At 40.7% G+C, this 16507-nt stretch overlaps 1 protein-coding gene across 1 annotated transcript in view; it reads right to left on the bottom strand.

The window, feature by feature from the left end:
* Positions 1-16507, bottom strand: part of adgra3 (adhesion G protein-coupled receptor A3) — a 34322-nt gene that overhangs the window by 16556 nt on the left and 1259 nt on the right. Inside the window, exon 2 of the mRNA XM_034230306.1 lies at positions 7031-7102. Coding sequence (XP_034086197.1) covers positions 7031-7102 — 72 coding nt within the window. The remainder of the gene's footprint in view (positions 1-7030; positions 7103-16507) is intronic.

Below are 16507 nucleotides of genomic sequence, written 5' to 3'. Positions count from 1 at the left end.
CTCATGTACACGTTTGCTTGGAGTTCAAGTTGTTAAGAATCAAAGGAAAGCAACACACAAACAGCATGAGCTCTGATTTCCAGAAAGTAACTGGCATAAAATAATGGTCCTGATCTCGATCATTTTAATTCAATTCAAGATTCAAAGGTTTTAATGTAATTGTAGAAATCTTAAGACCCGAGCTCCTCCAACGATGCAACATATATAAAACACAAATAAAAAATAGTGCAAGAAGTCTACACGAACACAGAATATGATGTATACAAGAAAATAATGTATAATTACTAGTGCTGTAGCGACGCGTCGACGACTTCAAAATATCGTCGACGACATATTTCCGCGTCGACGCGTCGCCACCATAGACTGTATATATGGTCGCCACACACACGTGGGTCACCCAAAGCAACAAGCAGTTCGCAATCGCACTTCTAACACAATGGAGACTGAAACGGCTACCACCTCCTCCTCACAGGATTGCGCACGAAGCCCCCAAACGAAAACATCTCGCCCTAGGTCTTCAAAAGCATGGGAATATTTTAAAGTTAGTCCAAAACGCAAAGATATTTATATATGTATATCTCACTGAGATAGCTGCTTGACCGGAAGCAGCAGCTAGCTGTGGTGGCAACCATTAGGAGCTAGCATTTGCTCTCCGATTTTTACATAAAAATGGAATTATGGATTATCAATTCAATACTTTTTTTATACATAGACGTTAAAAACCTATGGATTAACCGATTCAGCCGCGTTTTTTCTCATTTTAATGCCATTGAACACGTATTTTGATCAGATTGACAGCTACGGCGGTGAGACGATCTCCCTAGAAGCTCTGTGAAGGTACGTGTTGTGATGACTGTATTTGCTTCCCCTGTCGCGAGTCCGGATCACTCAGTGATGATACTATATACCTACATAATCTGTGGAGTCTCAGCTTTAATCGGATATCTTGTATGTGCAGCTACGATAAGTAATAAGGGTACTTTTATCTTGAGTTCTGTGCCAATGTCCGTTAGCATTTTTCGCTCAGGGGTAATTTAGATAGCATTTTAGTTTGCTTCTTATGAGACTTGTGTTTTGTTTTGGTAAACATGGTTTGTATCGTCAGTTAGCTGAGATTATTTCCGTTAATCTGGTATAACACATTAATAGGTTCTTAAATATTAAGATCCCCTGAGACTAGGGCTGTGCAATTAATCGTATTTTAATCGCGATTACGATTATGGCTTGCAACGATTAGGAAAACAGCATAATTGACAAAATACGATTATTTTGCTGGGTGCGCTTTCGCCTCTCCCTAAAAGCCCACTCGGCCACGTGGGAGTGACATGTGTTGTGAGTGTTCAGCGCAAGCGAAGATGTCAGAACAAGAGCAGCAACTAGTTAAAAAGAAGGGTCGCGGGGAGATTCCCAGTCGATCGCGAGATGTGTCTAAAAATAGAACAACAATATTCTGTTTTATCGTTAATGTCCTGTAACATAATGTTCCCGTGCCAGAATAATGCACTTGAACGCATCAAAGCTTTGTGATTGGCCGGCCTCACCCCATGTGTCCGGGCGTGGCTGGTGAGCAGTGCACTAGTTCGCTGACGTTGTCTGTGTCAACAGCATGGATGGTCAACAGGAGTGACAGTCCGCACACACACAAGACCGCAATTATGGCAGAAGCAAAAAAGCCCAAAATATATAATTTTCACTCCAAGTGGGAGGATCATTATTTTTGTATCTATTCCAATTCAAAGTCCATCTCTCTCATCTGCAATGCGAGCGTGGCTTTATCGAATAAGGGTAATTTAGGAGCGGCATTTCAAAACAGTGCACAAACGCTACGAGACGGAATTCCCTCCTGATTCTGCCCTACGCTCCAAAAGGGGAGGGGCCTGAGAGCACAGCTAAATGCACAGCAGTCCATTTTCACCAGGCCCAACGACAAGAGCAAGGCTGCTACCAGAGCATCTTATCGTGTCAGTCACGTTCTTGCGAAACACATGAAGTCTTTCGAAGACGGCGAAGTTGTGAAAGAAGCTTTCCTGGAGGCTGCGACGCGCTTTTGTGGGACAGTAAAAATAACAGCAGCATTTCAACAGGTTTTTGATATAATAAAAACTCAATTTAGATACCGTTATTAATCAGCTGTAAGTTTTAGTTTGTTTGAATTTATTCATGATAATTATTGTACAAAATGGTATAAGAATGCAAACATTAAGATCTGTTCTGTTTAAATTGATTATAGTCTATCAGTTCAGAAACTAGTGTTGCTTGCATCCTATTTTAAAAGGCATTTATTTTTATACTCTAATAAAATGCAACAAAAAATGGGTTTGATTCTATTAATGTTGTCTTTTTTATTGCACTGTTGCTGCAGCAGATGACTGTGTAGCTTCAGATCTGAGTTGTCTTATTAGTAAGCCTAATTTATACTTTTGTAGCAACACTATTTTTATATAATGGCAAAGAAAGGGTTCTTCAGAGTCTTTTCTTTTTTTCCTGTGTCATATGTGGCAGCACTGCCACAAGTTCCTCTTCAGAGAGGGTCTTCAGTACAGGTGGCAATATTGTCACCTGCCTGCGCTCATCTCTGAAACCAGACCATGTAAACAGGCTGGTATGTCTTGCAAAAAAATCTTTAAGAGATGACATGAGGAGCCCTACCAGCATTTGCCATGGTGGCCTAAACATTTTTATTTGGTCTTAAATTGTAGTTCAACATTTATTTCCTGTTACTTCTGGACCATGACGGTTGGCCAGCCTTCAATGTTTAACTGAGTGGAATATGTTGAATATGTTTTACCAAAATGTTGGCTATATGTTAAGGAGTTTTCAGTAGGTTGTGACAGTGCACTGCAACATATTTGATTTCATTTATTTTGGTCTAATTTATTTTTATTTATCATATTAATATATGTTTAGTATGGTTTTGGAAGTGCGCTCCAACACATTTATTGATCTTGTTTATTGGTAAAATATTATTTGTTTTAAAGTTCAATAAATGGTCAATGAATAATCGTCAAAATAATCGTGATATCAATTATTGACCAAATAATCGTGATTATGATTTTTGCCATAATCGCACAGCCCTACCTGAGACACAGTATCGTGAAAAAAAATGTTTTTACATTACGTTTTTTTTACATTACGTTTTTTATGAATTGAACAACAGAAAAATAATCGTTAGATTAGTCGACTAATCGATCAAATAATCGCCCGATTAATCGTTTTCAAAATAATCGTTTCCCCCCAGCACTAATAATTACATATTGTACATTAAGATGAAATGAAATACGGCTTATTCCGGTGATAACTATTTAGATAAATAAGTAAATTGCAAGATGACAAACAGATAAAGCTAAAGGGAAATAAAAGCAAATAAAGTTGTGTTGTTAAAAGGTTCCATTAACAAGAAGGACATGTGAATACGTCACAGTTTATAAATATACTTTTTCTGTTTGGTAAAATGCTTATTTTTAAAGCTAAATCAAAAGATATCTTAATATAAGCTTTCTAAAAAATGTATTGCGAAAGCCAATTTATTTTTGAAAAAATATTGCCACAAGAAATGGGACCAAAGTTAGATCTAAAGAAGAAATATCTGCATATCTTGTGTGTTTTATACGAAATGTTGAAGGCATCCTATCTGTTTTGTCTTTCTTTATGTAATTCAAATTATAATTATTTCATTTTTTGTATGGGCCGGTATTGTCATCTCATGATACTACTGTGTACTTAATATGTATCTGTTGCCTGTACTTCAAATAAAACACAGAGATACACAGTGAAACTAGCCACACACACTGCAGCTCTGATATTGGAACACTTGTGGATGAAATATGTGGAGTTCGAGCAAACCAGCCAGACAGAGAGCGCTGACCACATGACCTGGCACCTTTTGAAATCTACGGCCGGGGAAACATGCAGCCAGGTTTTATCAGCGGGCTCAAAGTGAAATAGCTGGCAGAATGTTTCAGAAATGTTCCTCAACCAAAGGGTGGTTTCACAGCTGCTCACATTTCTACGGGCACACGAGCAATCTTTCAAAGGAGCTTTTCAGGATAAAACTAAAACACATGTGACAGAGTGAAGATGAGTGGGCATTATGTTTGTTTTGGCATCATTTCTGGTGGAGGAAGAACCTATGGAGGTTTCCAGTTGCAAAAAGTGGCAGATGGTTATAGGTTAACAATTATATATATATATAAATACTGTACCAACTCACCACAAAATCAAAGCACATTTCCAAATGGGCGTTATTTGATTAACAACATGTCAAAAATCGAAATATTTACTTTCATGCCTTTACATATATACAAATGTTAACAGCTTTAAAACAACACAACAGTTCTCCCATCACCCAAAGATTGATTACATAATGACTTTTAACCTGGTTCCTATTCTTTAAAACTGTATTACATATGACTTCAATTGTCATTTTGTTTAAATAATATTGCATTTTAAACACAGTCTTGCTTTATTAACACTGATTGAACAAATCAAGCGTTGTTAACAGCGTCCTCCCTACAGATGTGAACTAACTAAAAGCAGAATTGCAGTATCCATTTCAAACTATCTTTATATTTATGCGCAACTTGCTACCATACTTCCTTCCACAAGTCATGAATAAACAACTCTTCAGGAAACAGGGCACACTGGAGCCGTTCTCCTGCTCGCTTTTCCACAATGAGCATTCCTCCACAGCAGCGGATTTAGAGGGGAATTAGCATGTGACGGTCGCCTAGCCTGGCTGCTATTTCTATGAGCAGAGTAATAATGGGGATTCTGTGTGGCTTATTTCCAAGCAGGGGCACCTTTTGGCCCCCGACAAAACACAGCGGTCTCCACAGTTACTTTGCAATTTCACGCAGAGTGCCGGAGAGGCAAAATCAATTCTCTCCCCTCTCTGGACTCAAAGCCGGCTGCATACAGGAGGGCCAAATGAGGGAGAGTTTCTTTGTGGAATAAGAAGGGGGGGGAAAGCTGGAGGAAGAAGGGGTGGGAGGCAAGATGGAGAGGAGGGAGGGAGAAGCTTCTGGATTCAGTGTGTTTGGGATTCGTACTGCCGGCACCTCTGGCCTCGGCTTGGCTTCATTACAATGACAAAAGCCGGACAGCCATCACGTGATCTCGCCTCATTGGCTGAGGGCGGGGTCTCTGACACAAAGGAAGCTGCTCTTTGGAGGTAAACTTGTCTGTGGAATGATGCAACGGCCGAGTTTACAACCAAATCCACTGGTCATTCACAGAAAGAACACACATAGGTGCCTGAAGGGCTTACTGAGGGGAGAGGGATCAAAGCAGGGTTGTTTCCTGACACGAACACACAGTTCATCTAGTCTGTCTGAGCTCTAGAAACATTGGATTCAGTGGGGGATTGTCTGCAGCAAATATATAAACAAGCTATGCAGATGGATGGATTATTAAACAGGAGTCATTCAAATGAAATGAAATGAAGACCACCATATAAAAAGAGTTTGGTCCCGAAAAACAGGATGTTATGTAAAGAAGAAAATGAATCGGTGATTAACTACATTTGCAAAACGATGATTGGGAGCATATTTCAACCTAAATCTTTTTTTCTGAAATGATACAGCAAAGCTAAATGTGGCCGATATCATCTCATACCCTTGTATAGTTCAGGTCTTTTCAACCATAGAGAGTAGGACAGGGGGGAACATGCTCTTAGAATTCCATATCAATGCAGTCATGTGTTAGTGTAGCCTTGGGTAAAAGCAGGGCCATTAATGGTCTGGTTATTTTATCTGCATGAAGCCATTCCACAGTGATAAATCACACACAGCCCATATGTGCAGGCCCACAGCCATTTTCATGAGATCTCTGTAGGAAGGAAACACCAGTAATGACATTCCTATCTCCGAAAAACAGGGTCACATGACATGGAGGACAGCTTTCCGCTGTTCAAGGGACAGAAAGGACTATGCTAATAAAAGTCTTTATCTAGAAAAATAAAAGGTTTTCCTTCCAGATATATTACAGGGGGCTGGAAGTCTGAAGTGTTGTCTTATCTCATGTTTGGAATGACACTTGGGAATTTGGTATAACAGAAACATGTCTCCTAACTGCAGTTTACAAAAAAAAATGGTATCTTAGTACAGGACATGTTTTCATCCATGTTAGCAAGCTAGCTAGCTAGCTAGGCGAGAGCTGTAGATAATGTAGAAATTGGTATCCATTTTATTTTTGTTGCCATTTTTAATTGCAAATCTTACTACTACTACTAATCTACTAATATTGTATGTTTATATACATTTCTTACATTTGACATTTTATCTTTTTAGTTCAATTTTAAAATGTCATGAAACCTTATTTTCACGCCTGAGAATAAATAACGTATTCTGATCATGGCTTGCTCATCTCAAGTTGCCCATTTGTACATTTTAAACAGAGATGCAAGAAAGACAGAACGAGTGCCAAATCTAATTTACAGTCATACTCAGGATACATTTAAGATAGGGAGTCTGACACAGAATAGGACACAACCATGATTTTAGAAATAGCATCTGTAATAGGAAGACAGTCCTTTTGGGAACTTGAGTTTAGAAGTAGCAAGGATATTTATTCTGTAATGAGGCCCTGATACTTTACACCCTGTGTTAGCAGACTAGTATACATGTATCTTAGGGTGTCCTATATGTTGCTCCTCTATTAGCAAGTGGCCCCAGAATAACCAGCAGCTGTGTGTTGATAGTGTTTCACCAGGCAGACAACAGCCATCACTCGGGGCTGCTCCTATAATTAGCCTTTTCTAGTTCCATCTCCAATCTTCCTCCATACGCCGATAGTCTTCACCGAGGCTAAGTGCGGCTGCCTTCTCATTCTCTACGACCTGCATGTTCCACTGGCATGAGGCCACTGTGTGTTTTATAAACTCCACAAGCCCGAGCTTGACTTCAACCTTAACATCTGCTGTGAGCGATGGAAAACATCACTTATTAAAGCTACGGCTATTATTTGACTAAATCCTAAGTCAACAATGTCAAAAGCTGAAACTGGAAAACAATACATTTATGGTTTTACTTACAATTTCTCCAATGTAGACAATCCAAAGAAGGATCCATTTCGGAGTTCTTGAATCTTGTTGTTGTTCAGAATTCTGTGGAGAGGAAAATATGTTCAAACTCAAAGAAGATCAAATAATACATGTGAATGAAGTTCTCAAGGTATTACGTCATTTCTGTTGTCTTTTGTGCAATATATTTGACCCCCCCCCAAACACAGGCATGTCATTTCTTTCAAGGACATATTGATTTCAACTTTCCACAGCGATTCCAGATGAATAAAGGCTTAGGTGTCATTTCTGTTTGCAAAATAACACTGTATTATTATTCAAAACATTTGAACTGTGCGGTAATTGGTGTATCCGCCTGTTACTTGCAAAATAAGAGGCAACCTGAGGTAATATTCCACACCCCTTCAAAACATGCAACAAGTACACATCCTGTTATAGAACAAAATCAGTCATTGTTTTCAATCGCTATCACATCAAGTACAAGTGTGAATTCTTGATTGCTTTCTTCCTGGGTAATAAACCTAGATTTTATGATCCGCTTTATTCAGCACAAACTGATTTGCTGCATACCAAGCTGCAAAGTAAAAGCTCCACTTTCTGTGCCCGAGTTTCCCGAGAGTTTCCGGCTTTCTCCACAAACTACTCCCAGAGGATTTGGAGAATCAATAGCCCTGTTACGTCCCTGCAGAAACCCAGAGCAGCGACTTGTGGTTAGCGTATGTTTCTGGCCAGCTGGGACTCGGGATGTGGTAGGTGACATACATGCTGGCTGCACCCACAACCCGGGGCCATATTGGAGTCATTACGGGGTGTTGAGGGGTTGTTTTATGATAGGGTTGGACAGCACAGACTCATTGGAGATTTGCAGCTTGGCTCGCTGCCCCTCTGAGAGAGTGTGCACACAAACGGTGCCTGTGTTTCCCCGCCCGGTGCTCTGCAGGCTTCCTCAATGCTGAAATGGCAGATGTTAAAAACACGGGCGATGTACAGGGCTGCAAATTCTATCACTGCCTGTGTACACATGATCTGTGATATAGGCAGAGACGCTGGGCCTCCCAAGATGAAGGTTACAGAAGTCTCATTTATATTGAAGAATAGTTAGCATACCAATGGGATGCTTTTACCTGTGTGAAAAATAAGGAATGTGGCACTCAATCCACATAATATAGGGAGAGCACGGAAACATCTCACACAACATAAAGTGCAGTTTAAGGAAGCTTATAATGAGTGTTGGCAACTGATGTACGAGACAAATTAACATAGCTTAACATAGCATATGCTCAGAAAACGTAACGATGAAATTATACTGCAGTATAATTACATTGCAAACCTATAGTTTAAGGATCTGAACGAGATGAAGCCACTTCCAAGTGCCGCAAAACAGAAATGACCTGAGGCAGATAACCCCCTTTGCATCATATCTGTAATCTTTAGCTTGGGCCTGACAATGCCTCTTTTTATACGACACCATAAGCCCATTTTCAGAGGTACAGAGAGGGCAAGAAATGAGCTACATTATAACAACTTGGTGATAGGAATTCATCGAGACATTTGACAGAAATAAGCCTTTACTTAAAGTGACTGTACGTTACAGGAGGTTACAAACAGCACACACAGACTTTTTATCCTCATGGAAAGTTATATAATTAGGTTTACAGAACTCATTATGATCTTTAAACAACATGTCTTGGGAATGGATGGGAGTCTGGCTGCATAAATACACATTTCAAGCCTTGTGACTCTACAGGTCGTCAAAATATAGCTTTGACAGAAAGTTCTCCAGAGAGTCATGAGCTCTCCTTCAATCACCTTCTCCCCCTCCCTCTTCCTCATGACAGGAGTGTGACCTCAATAAGTTGCTTGGCATGCAAAATGGAGTTTCTTCACAGAAAGAAATATTGCAGCCGACTATACAAGCAATATACATAACAAAGTGTCAAAATGGTATAGATTGCGGTCATGTAACAACTCTACCTCGCCCTCAGGACGTGTATCCAGCCGTCTGCTTCCTTACACTGTCTCTGGACGTCGGCCTGAAGTCTCAGACTGAAGAACTGTCAAAGGAATTTCTTCAGGCTAGGCCTCGAACCCTGGAGGAGGGGAGTCTCTTATCTTGATGCATAGATAAGACCTGCTAAAGCACAGGCCAGGAACAAGCTGCAAGGGGATCCTACCAAACCTCACATCCTGTCTCCTGATACAGGAGCTATAAATCCCAACGACATTTATTGTAAAGCTGTGTCCAAAAACCCAAATATTTACTCTGAGTAATAGAGACATATTAAAGCCTTTGGCCTAAATCTCATCTTTCCTTCCAATGAGTAAATATGTTTCTTTTACACTTCATAAAAAACACTAAGTAGGAGGAAAAATGGCCAGCCATAACACCAACCCCTCACAGGCGCACAGCACTAGAGACAAATCCAACTGGTGCTCTCTCAACACGTTCTTTATGCTTAGGGAGGCTTTTAGACAAAGAACTCCCAAGCGGAGAGCTGTAACCCTTCAACAGGTTTTCAAATAAGTTTCAGATTGAGCTCATAAAACCCTTTCGAGAGTGACCTCCTCTGAATGTGGTGGATGGAAAAGTGGGCCTCAGTTCAGGTGGAAAAAGAGTCCACTGGCTGAGGCGCTGCAACTCGCCAAAGTCATTCCTGTGGTTATCCAACACTTTCTTGTTCCATTAATAATCCAAAGATGTTGCTGCGGTATTTGGATTTAGTTTGAGAATGTGCACCAACGGGTAGCAACTCTGTAGTGGATGTTTGTATTCCATGTAAAAAAGCTAATATTAACTTCTTTAAAGGAGATTCATTTGCAAGGTAAAAAAGGTAACTTGTCATACAAGCTGTTATTGCCCCTTCATTCCTGTAGGCTTTGCAATATCCTCTTTCAACATTCAACCGAGCCAATAGAGCACACTCTGGCTGAATAGAACAATGATCCACCATGCAAACAGCAGGATAAAAGCAGACTTAACACGGTCAGGCGAGGAGGCATTACACAGCCTTACCTCATGTCTACGCACTAAACTCAAATGTTTGTCCGGGATTACATGAGTCTTGACTCGACCTGGCAAGTCAAATCTCCACAAATCTGCCAAATGTAAGGCTGTGGACTAAATGTGCGGCCACTACTACGAAAATACAGGAACATTTCTTTGGGGCAATGCAAAAAACTAAAACAACGGTTAGACCGCTGACGTCGAGCAAAGCACCGAGGACTCCCCGAATGATGTACTGGCTTTTAATGGTGAAGTAAACAACCGCAGGAGGAGATGATTGACGAAAGGAATGATCATGCATTCCTAACCGTTGCGTCTTAAGATCTGAAATCCAAAAGGAAACCAGGTGGGAACATGTAACCCTAAATGCCAGTTGGCTGAGAAACAGGACCGTATACTTCACTCCAAAGTGTCATCACATTGTGCACGCTTTTCCCTGCACAAGAGAGGAAATCCCTGCTTTCTTCCTGACAATAATCCCGTGCTGCTCTGTAGAAGCCAACCCAGGTGCTCATGTGAAAAGGTTTACACTAAACAAGACCTGTAAAGACATATGAGCTGGGTGAGTGCAGAAAGCTTAAATATAGTCAGTTCCTGTCTGCACCGCATGTGTGTAGGCTGAAACTTAAATCAGATAAACAGAAATAAACGCTCATGTACACACCCATATAGACGGCTCCTGATTTATACCTCCATGTGAGGCAAAGGTTAAATTCAAGCCCTCGTATTTTAGCCGAGGCCTGCACACTAACATGAGAGGACAGGCCAGCTGTAAACACATTTGTGTCATTTCCTCTCAGATTACGTTGGCATGCGGTTTCATTGGGAGAGCACAAATGTGGGGAATGCATCACTCATTTCCCTCTACAGAGAAGAATTCAGAGCAGAGCTGTACGGAATATCTACATGTGATCTATCCAAGGGATAAGTTGTACCAGCAATCATTCACGTGTGGTAAAACCATAGCTACTTAACTGTGCTCACGTACAGATCAGAGTTCCCGTTAGCCGGTAATTACCGGACTATGACCGGTAAAATATGCTGAAGACCGGCAAATCTAAATCTCTCCGGTTAAAGTGTCCGGTCAAAATAATTTCCCCTTAGCGCAATACCGCATCAGTTGCGCAACTTGCGCCACTTATGTGACAGACAAGAATAGTCAACTCTAATGTCTAACACTTAATGTGGAGAAAGAGATGTCCTGTATGGGTTGATTGTGCGTTGATCTGTGGGTAATGCCTCGGGGTTCCGGTGAGCATGTAAACAAATGCATAATGCTGCGCTATACTTTGTGGCCTCACCCGGTTGCATAGCGACACTTATTGTTTAGGTGTCTTTTAATAAGCAGGTAGTCCTATCATTAGCTAGAACTAGCTGGATCTGATCGATATGGACATAAACGCGAGTGAAGTCTAATCTGACTGGAGAGAGAGATCAGCTGCTGCTGACGAGTCGACACGCAGCTCTGGATGATCACATGCAGCGGTGAGCGGAACAAAACACACACTTCAGGTTAGAATATCACACGTAGCTATTTTAATTACCTCTCAAACTCAAACTACCTAGTTATATGTTTAGTTTCACTGTCGGGTCACTCTGGATCCGCCAGCTGCATGATACTGACGGGCTGTCAGGAGAGGGGGAGAGCGCTCCGTTTATTATTCCCGTGTTATTGTAAGTTACTGTTCACTTTTGAATAATGTAGTTAATCTACTATAATTAGTTTGTTTAATATCGAATCATATCAATTTGTTTTAAAGCTCAATAAATAACAAAGAAGACCTTTGACCGGCACTTTTCAAATTTTGTCCGGAAGATTTCAACTTTAACGGACATGTTGACCGGCGAAAACATATTCTAACGGGAACTCTGGAACAGATTGTTAAATAACAGATTGTGTGTCAGTCATCCACACAGGGTCGGCGTCATGGGGGGTCATTCGCGGGCCATGCCCCCCCAAATGAGTCACTGTGCCCCCCCAACGCAGGGTGGGCAAGCCTTATTGCCACTTTGCCGTTTTTTTTTTTTAATCATATAAGTTAAAACGTTTCCACCAAAAGTTTTTTGTGTGAAATACATCAGAAATAAAGAATACACATTTGTATTCTTTATTTATTCTTTATATGAAACACAGCCTGAGGTGTGCTCACTGCTGCTCTCTGATTGGTGTGTTGCTTGACCAATGACCCCGACTTTTGTTTTGTTATCATTACGTGGCTGTGTGTTTAGATGAAAGCCCAGTGGCGATCTGTTCATCTGTTACACTGATTATACAGTAAAGCCATCGAAAATAATATGATATACAGTACAGTACAAGTACATGGGTCTCTGTGTTTCATTCAAGCTCGGCTCTCTGTGTGTGGCACGAGCGCATTTTGTCAGTGCGCGAGCGGTAACGTGGAATATTGTTGTTAGCATCTGGTTAGCTAGCTATGCTAACGGATATAAAGAGCTGTTTCTACACCAAGGTGGAGGAGAGTCCTCTCCTGTCAGACTGAGAGGATCTTATAACGTCAGCTCAGTGAGGTAAGGACTCTCAGTGTTTAGATAGTTCACTTTAGTGTAAGTTATCTCAGTGGGTCTCAAACGGTTTGGTCACCATTTATGTAAACAAGTATTTGCGAGGAATAGGCTACCTTGATATGATCATTATAGTCATTAAAGAATAAGAGAATAAATGAAAAACGGGTATGAAATACTATAGGACAGTAACACAAGAATACAGTTGAAAGGGGAATGATTAGTAAAATATCCATAAAGAAAAAGTAAATCTGTGTACAGTTCTGTTTCATATGGATGTTGAGAGATGTATCCATAGATCTTCATGTTGCTCTCAAAGTGCACCAGATTGATGCATTTAACTTCAATATTTTAAAAATAATCTTCCCGGGGGAGCATGCCCCCGGACCCCCCTAGAGGAGGTGAGGTCCACCCCCACCTAAAACATGTTCACATGGATAGGATACTAAATACTAAACACTTTTCATATGGTGGCCTATGTCCATATGTTTCTGTTTTGGTGGTCGTGCCACAACCGTGCATGTATGCACAGGTCATAGGTGCGCTTTCACACCCTGCAATGTGTGTGAAAGACAATAGACTTTACAGCATGTTTTTTTTAAATTGAAGTTGCGTTGGTGTTTGTGTGTTGGTTGTTGACGGCAGTATGTGCCCCCCCTTGGTAAATGATTGCCCCCCCATTTGATTTGTTCTAGAGCCGACCCTGCATCCACACCAATCAGAAGTGCTGTGCTCCACATGTACCAGCCATTGTTAACCAATCAGAAGTGGCCCATGATAGAAGGTGATTTTTGAAAGTGCCTGCCCTTTCCAAATGGCTTCCAATGGAGCTTTAGATTGTTTGGGGAAACAAACCATCTGGGTCAGGTTAGTGATGCTCCATCACATGTTTCTATTACAGGGTGAACCTTAAACTGAAGCTTGACTTTAAAGCAACCCAACGGAAGTTTCATGTAAGTTTAGTTCTTTCACTCGTAGCTCGGGCTGCGGGGGAGCTAGAGACGGGAGCACGTTGATGCGACCTTCCTAGCCGGAGATATGGCCGCATTTTACAATAAACTTCCGTTGGGTCGCTTAAAATCAAAATCGCACATCGAATCGCAATATCTGTCAGAAAAATCGCAATTAGATTATTTCCCAAAATCGTGCAGCCCTAATACTGCTACCAGTCAACACATTAGGGAAATACCAGGATGCCTAAACTGAGGACGAGTAAAGTTCAGAAGTAGTATTTGTAGAGTAGTAGAAGTACAAATATGAATTACAACTCCAAGCAAACACATTTGAGCAGTCTGTTGTAGGGATGTTCGTAGCGACACATTTCTCTGAGTTTAAAATTAGACCAGTCGAGAAGACAAGACCAGAAGAAAACTGGATTTAGTGAATTCACAGCGAGGATTTCATGCGTTAACACTAAGTGAGCCAAACTAAACGGTGAGGTCTGCTTAGGCTTAACAAGTAGAAGGAATGGTCTGTCATTTTCAAACTTGAGAAAAGTCTCTGACAGCAGCTGAGACCTTCAGATCATTCCAGTTCAGACCAGCTGTGCATCAGCCAGGGTCAACTCCATCAAAAGACAGTGTGTGTGTGTGTGTGTGTGTGTGTGTGTGTGTGTGTGTGTGTGTGTGTGTGTGGGGAGGGTTGTAAAAAAGGACCAACACACCTACTGAGAGGGACAATCTTAAAGGTCATAAATTACCACCCAAAAACTGTGCAGTCAACATAACAAGCCGTTTCATTGTTGCTCGTGCCTACAGGGATTTGTGAGGAAGACAGTTCTGTTTTCCTACAATTAATGAAAACAAATGTCCAGAAGTTTAAATGAAAAGACAGAAAGGAATTCCTGGAAGTTGCTTTCTGTCCGGGCTCTCTAATTACATCTTTCTTGCTCTTTGGAGGCCACATCACAGCGCTTTAGCTCGATGCTAAATCATGAGGAACCTCGTATCCATCACGGTCACAACTAAATGATGTTAAAGCACGTCACTGCTAAAAGAGATCAGAATATTTCAGACTCTATCAATATCTAAAAAGGACATACTAAAGTTATTCCAGACTGCCAAGAGGAAGGTGATGGCAATTTAATCAAATGTAAGAGCTACCAACAATTAGATCCCTTTTTTCATATTTTAGCCAATTCAGTGGAAGAAAGTTCTTACAGTCAAGGCAGCTAATGGTCCCATTTATTTAAGTATTGTAAGGTTATAATTTTAAAGAGACTTGCTTGAGCCAGACCTTCAAAGATCTCTTTATAACAGTGTGAAGAGTGTTGCATGTGTTGGTGGGAAACAGCCAAAGCTCAGATTTCAGTCAGCTCCTGAATAGAGAGGCATTACAACAGGAACGAGCTATGAAATAAAATCCTAATGGCTGATTAATACTCTTCTTTATAAAAGCAAAGACTGAGTATACTGAAGTCAGAGAGAGAATTTGTTTTACAGGGAACATTAGTCCTAAAGCGAGATATAAAGTCTGTTTTACTGACAGGTCTAAACACTTAGTTGAGTGGCTGCCAGCTGTTCAGCTCCACCCCACTGGCTAATGTGGATTTATGTTGGCTCCAGTTACTGATAAGATGACTGTAAATGTAACCCTTAAAGTTTAATAATGTCCCTGCTGAGACTCCATATCAGATACATGGTATTCCTGCAAAACAACGTGTCTGGGTTTCAATGCCACAATGGTGTAATCATGACAAGAAACAATATTTATCTTGTGGGTTATCCAACTTAAGCAAGTCTCTCCGATTGTATTGAATACTGAAAACCATTTTGTCTGGAAAGCAGATTTGAACCTGTTGCTCTGAAAAGTGCTTCAAAGTAATACACATGTGGTTTGTGGTAAACGGGTGAAAACATGCAAGCTCACTTAACTTAGCAGCCAATCCTCTCCCTTTCCTTCCCCGGAGTCTATTATTTGCTTTTCTACTCTTGCACCCTGCCCTGGTATTCTCAGATTTCCCATGGCTCACCACCACAAAGCACAGCTTTGAATTTGTGTCTTTTTTTGGTTGGTTTGTAGAGGGCAGTTATTCTGTTATTCTTCTTCAGTTTGGTCAGAAAATCCCACAAAAGGCCCATTCCAGTTGCTCCAAGTGCAAATAATGTTTTTAAATGTGATATAAAAAGCAGGAAAACTCCATTTTGAGGGGCTGAAAGCAGCATTTGTGCATGCGTTGGCAGCTCAACCATCGTTAAAACACCATGATACTGAGGTGTGCTGTCAACAAAGTGCTACAGTCTAAATCTAACCCCAGCCGAGAGTGAGTATTTCAGCCAAGTGGAAAAAAACGAAAGGATTAACTCAAAAGCTAATGAGCTCTGGTCTCTATTAAAATGCCTAGGAGGTAGAACATAAGTGTCTTGTGTGAGCACTAAATATCTTCCAGCCTGTGAGAGAATCAGTACAGGAAGACAGGCGGTTACTGTTACATAGGGTTTACATTTACACCATCACAGTATGCAGCAGCTGTGAGAGAATGATCTATGGCTGACAAGGAGCAGACACAAATGAGTGTATGTGTCAAGCCATATTAATCATGTTTTCCTTACTTTAACTAAAGAGATAGATGATAAGGAAGTTAGTTATACATATATGTAGCTAATAAGACCACTCTGTAGTTTTAGTAGAAATCACAAATACATGTGCAAATTCCTGTAGTGACACCAAATGAACTTGTTTGAAGACACGATATTTGGGGAACACCTAACAGCCAGTCTCACTACAAGGGATTCACATTTTCATGGCCAGCAACAACATTTAACATGGACTTTTGTGACTATGACATTAACATCTTTGAATCTTGTCTGTTTTTGACTCACTCATAGCCCAACCTACATCATAGGTATTATGATTTCATGTATTTTCTGTCGACTAATAAGTTGTTTTGGTCTTAGATTACTGATTTTTGTAATGCTTTCTTCATGCACATTACAAGTAAACACAAGATGATGGTGGTGACTTTG

This window comes from Gymnodraco acuticeps, unplaced genomic scaffold (genome assembly GCF_902827175.1).
Source record: "Gymnodraco acuticeps unplaced genomic scaffold, fGymAcu1.1, whole genome shotgun sequence".
NCBI lineage: Eukaryota > Metazoa > Chordata > Actinopteri > Perciformes > Bathydraconidae > Gymnodraco > Gymnodraco acuticeps.
Note: the sequence above shows the minus strand (reverse complement) of the source record. Positions and strands in the feature narration are given on the sequence as shown.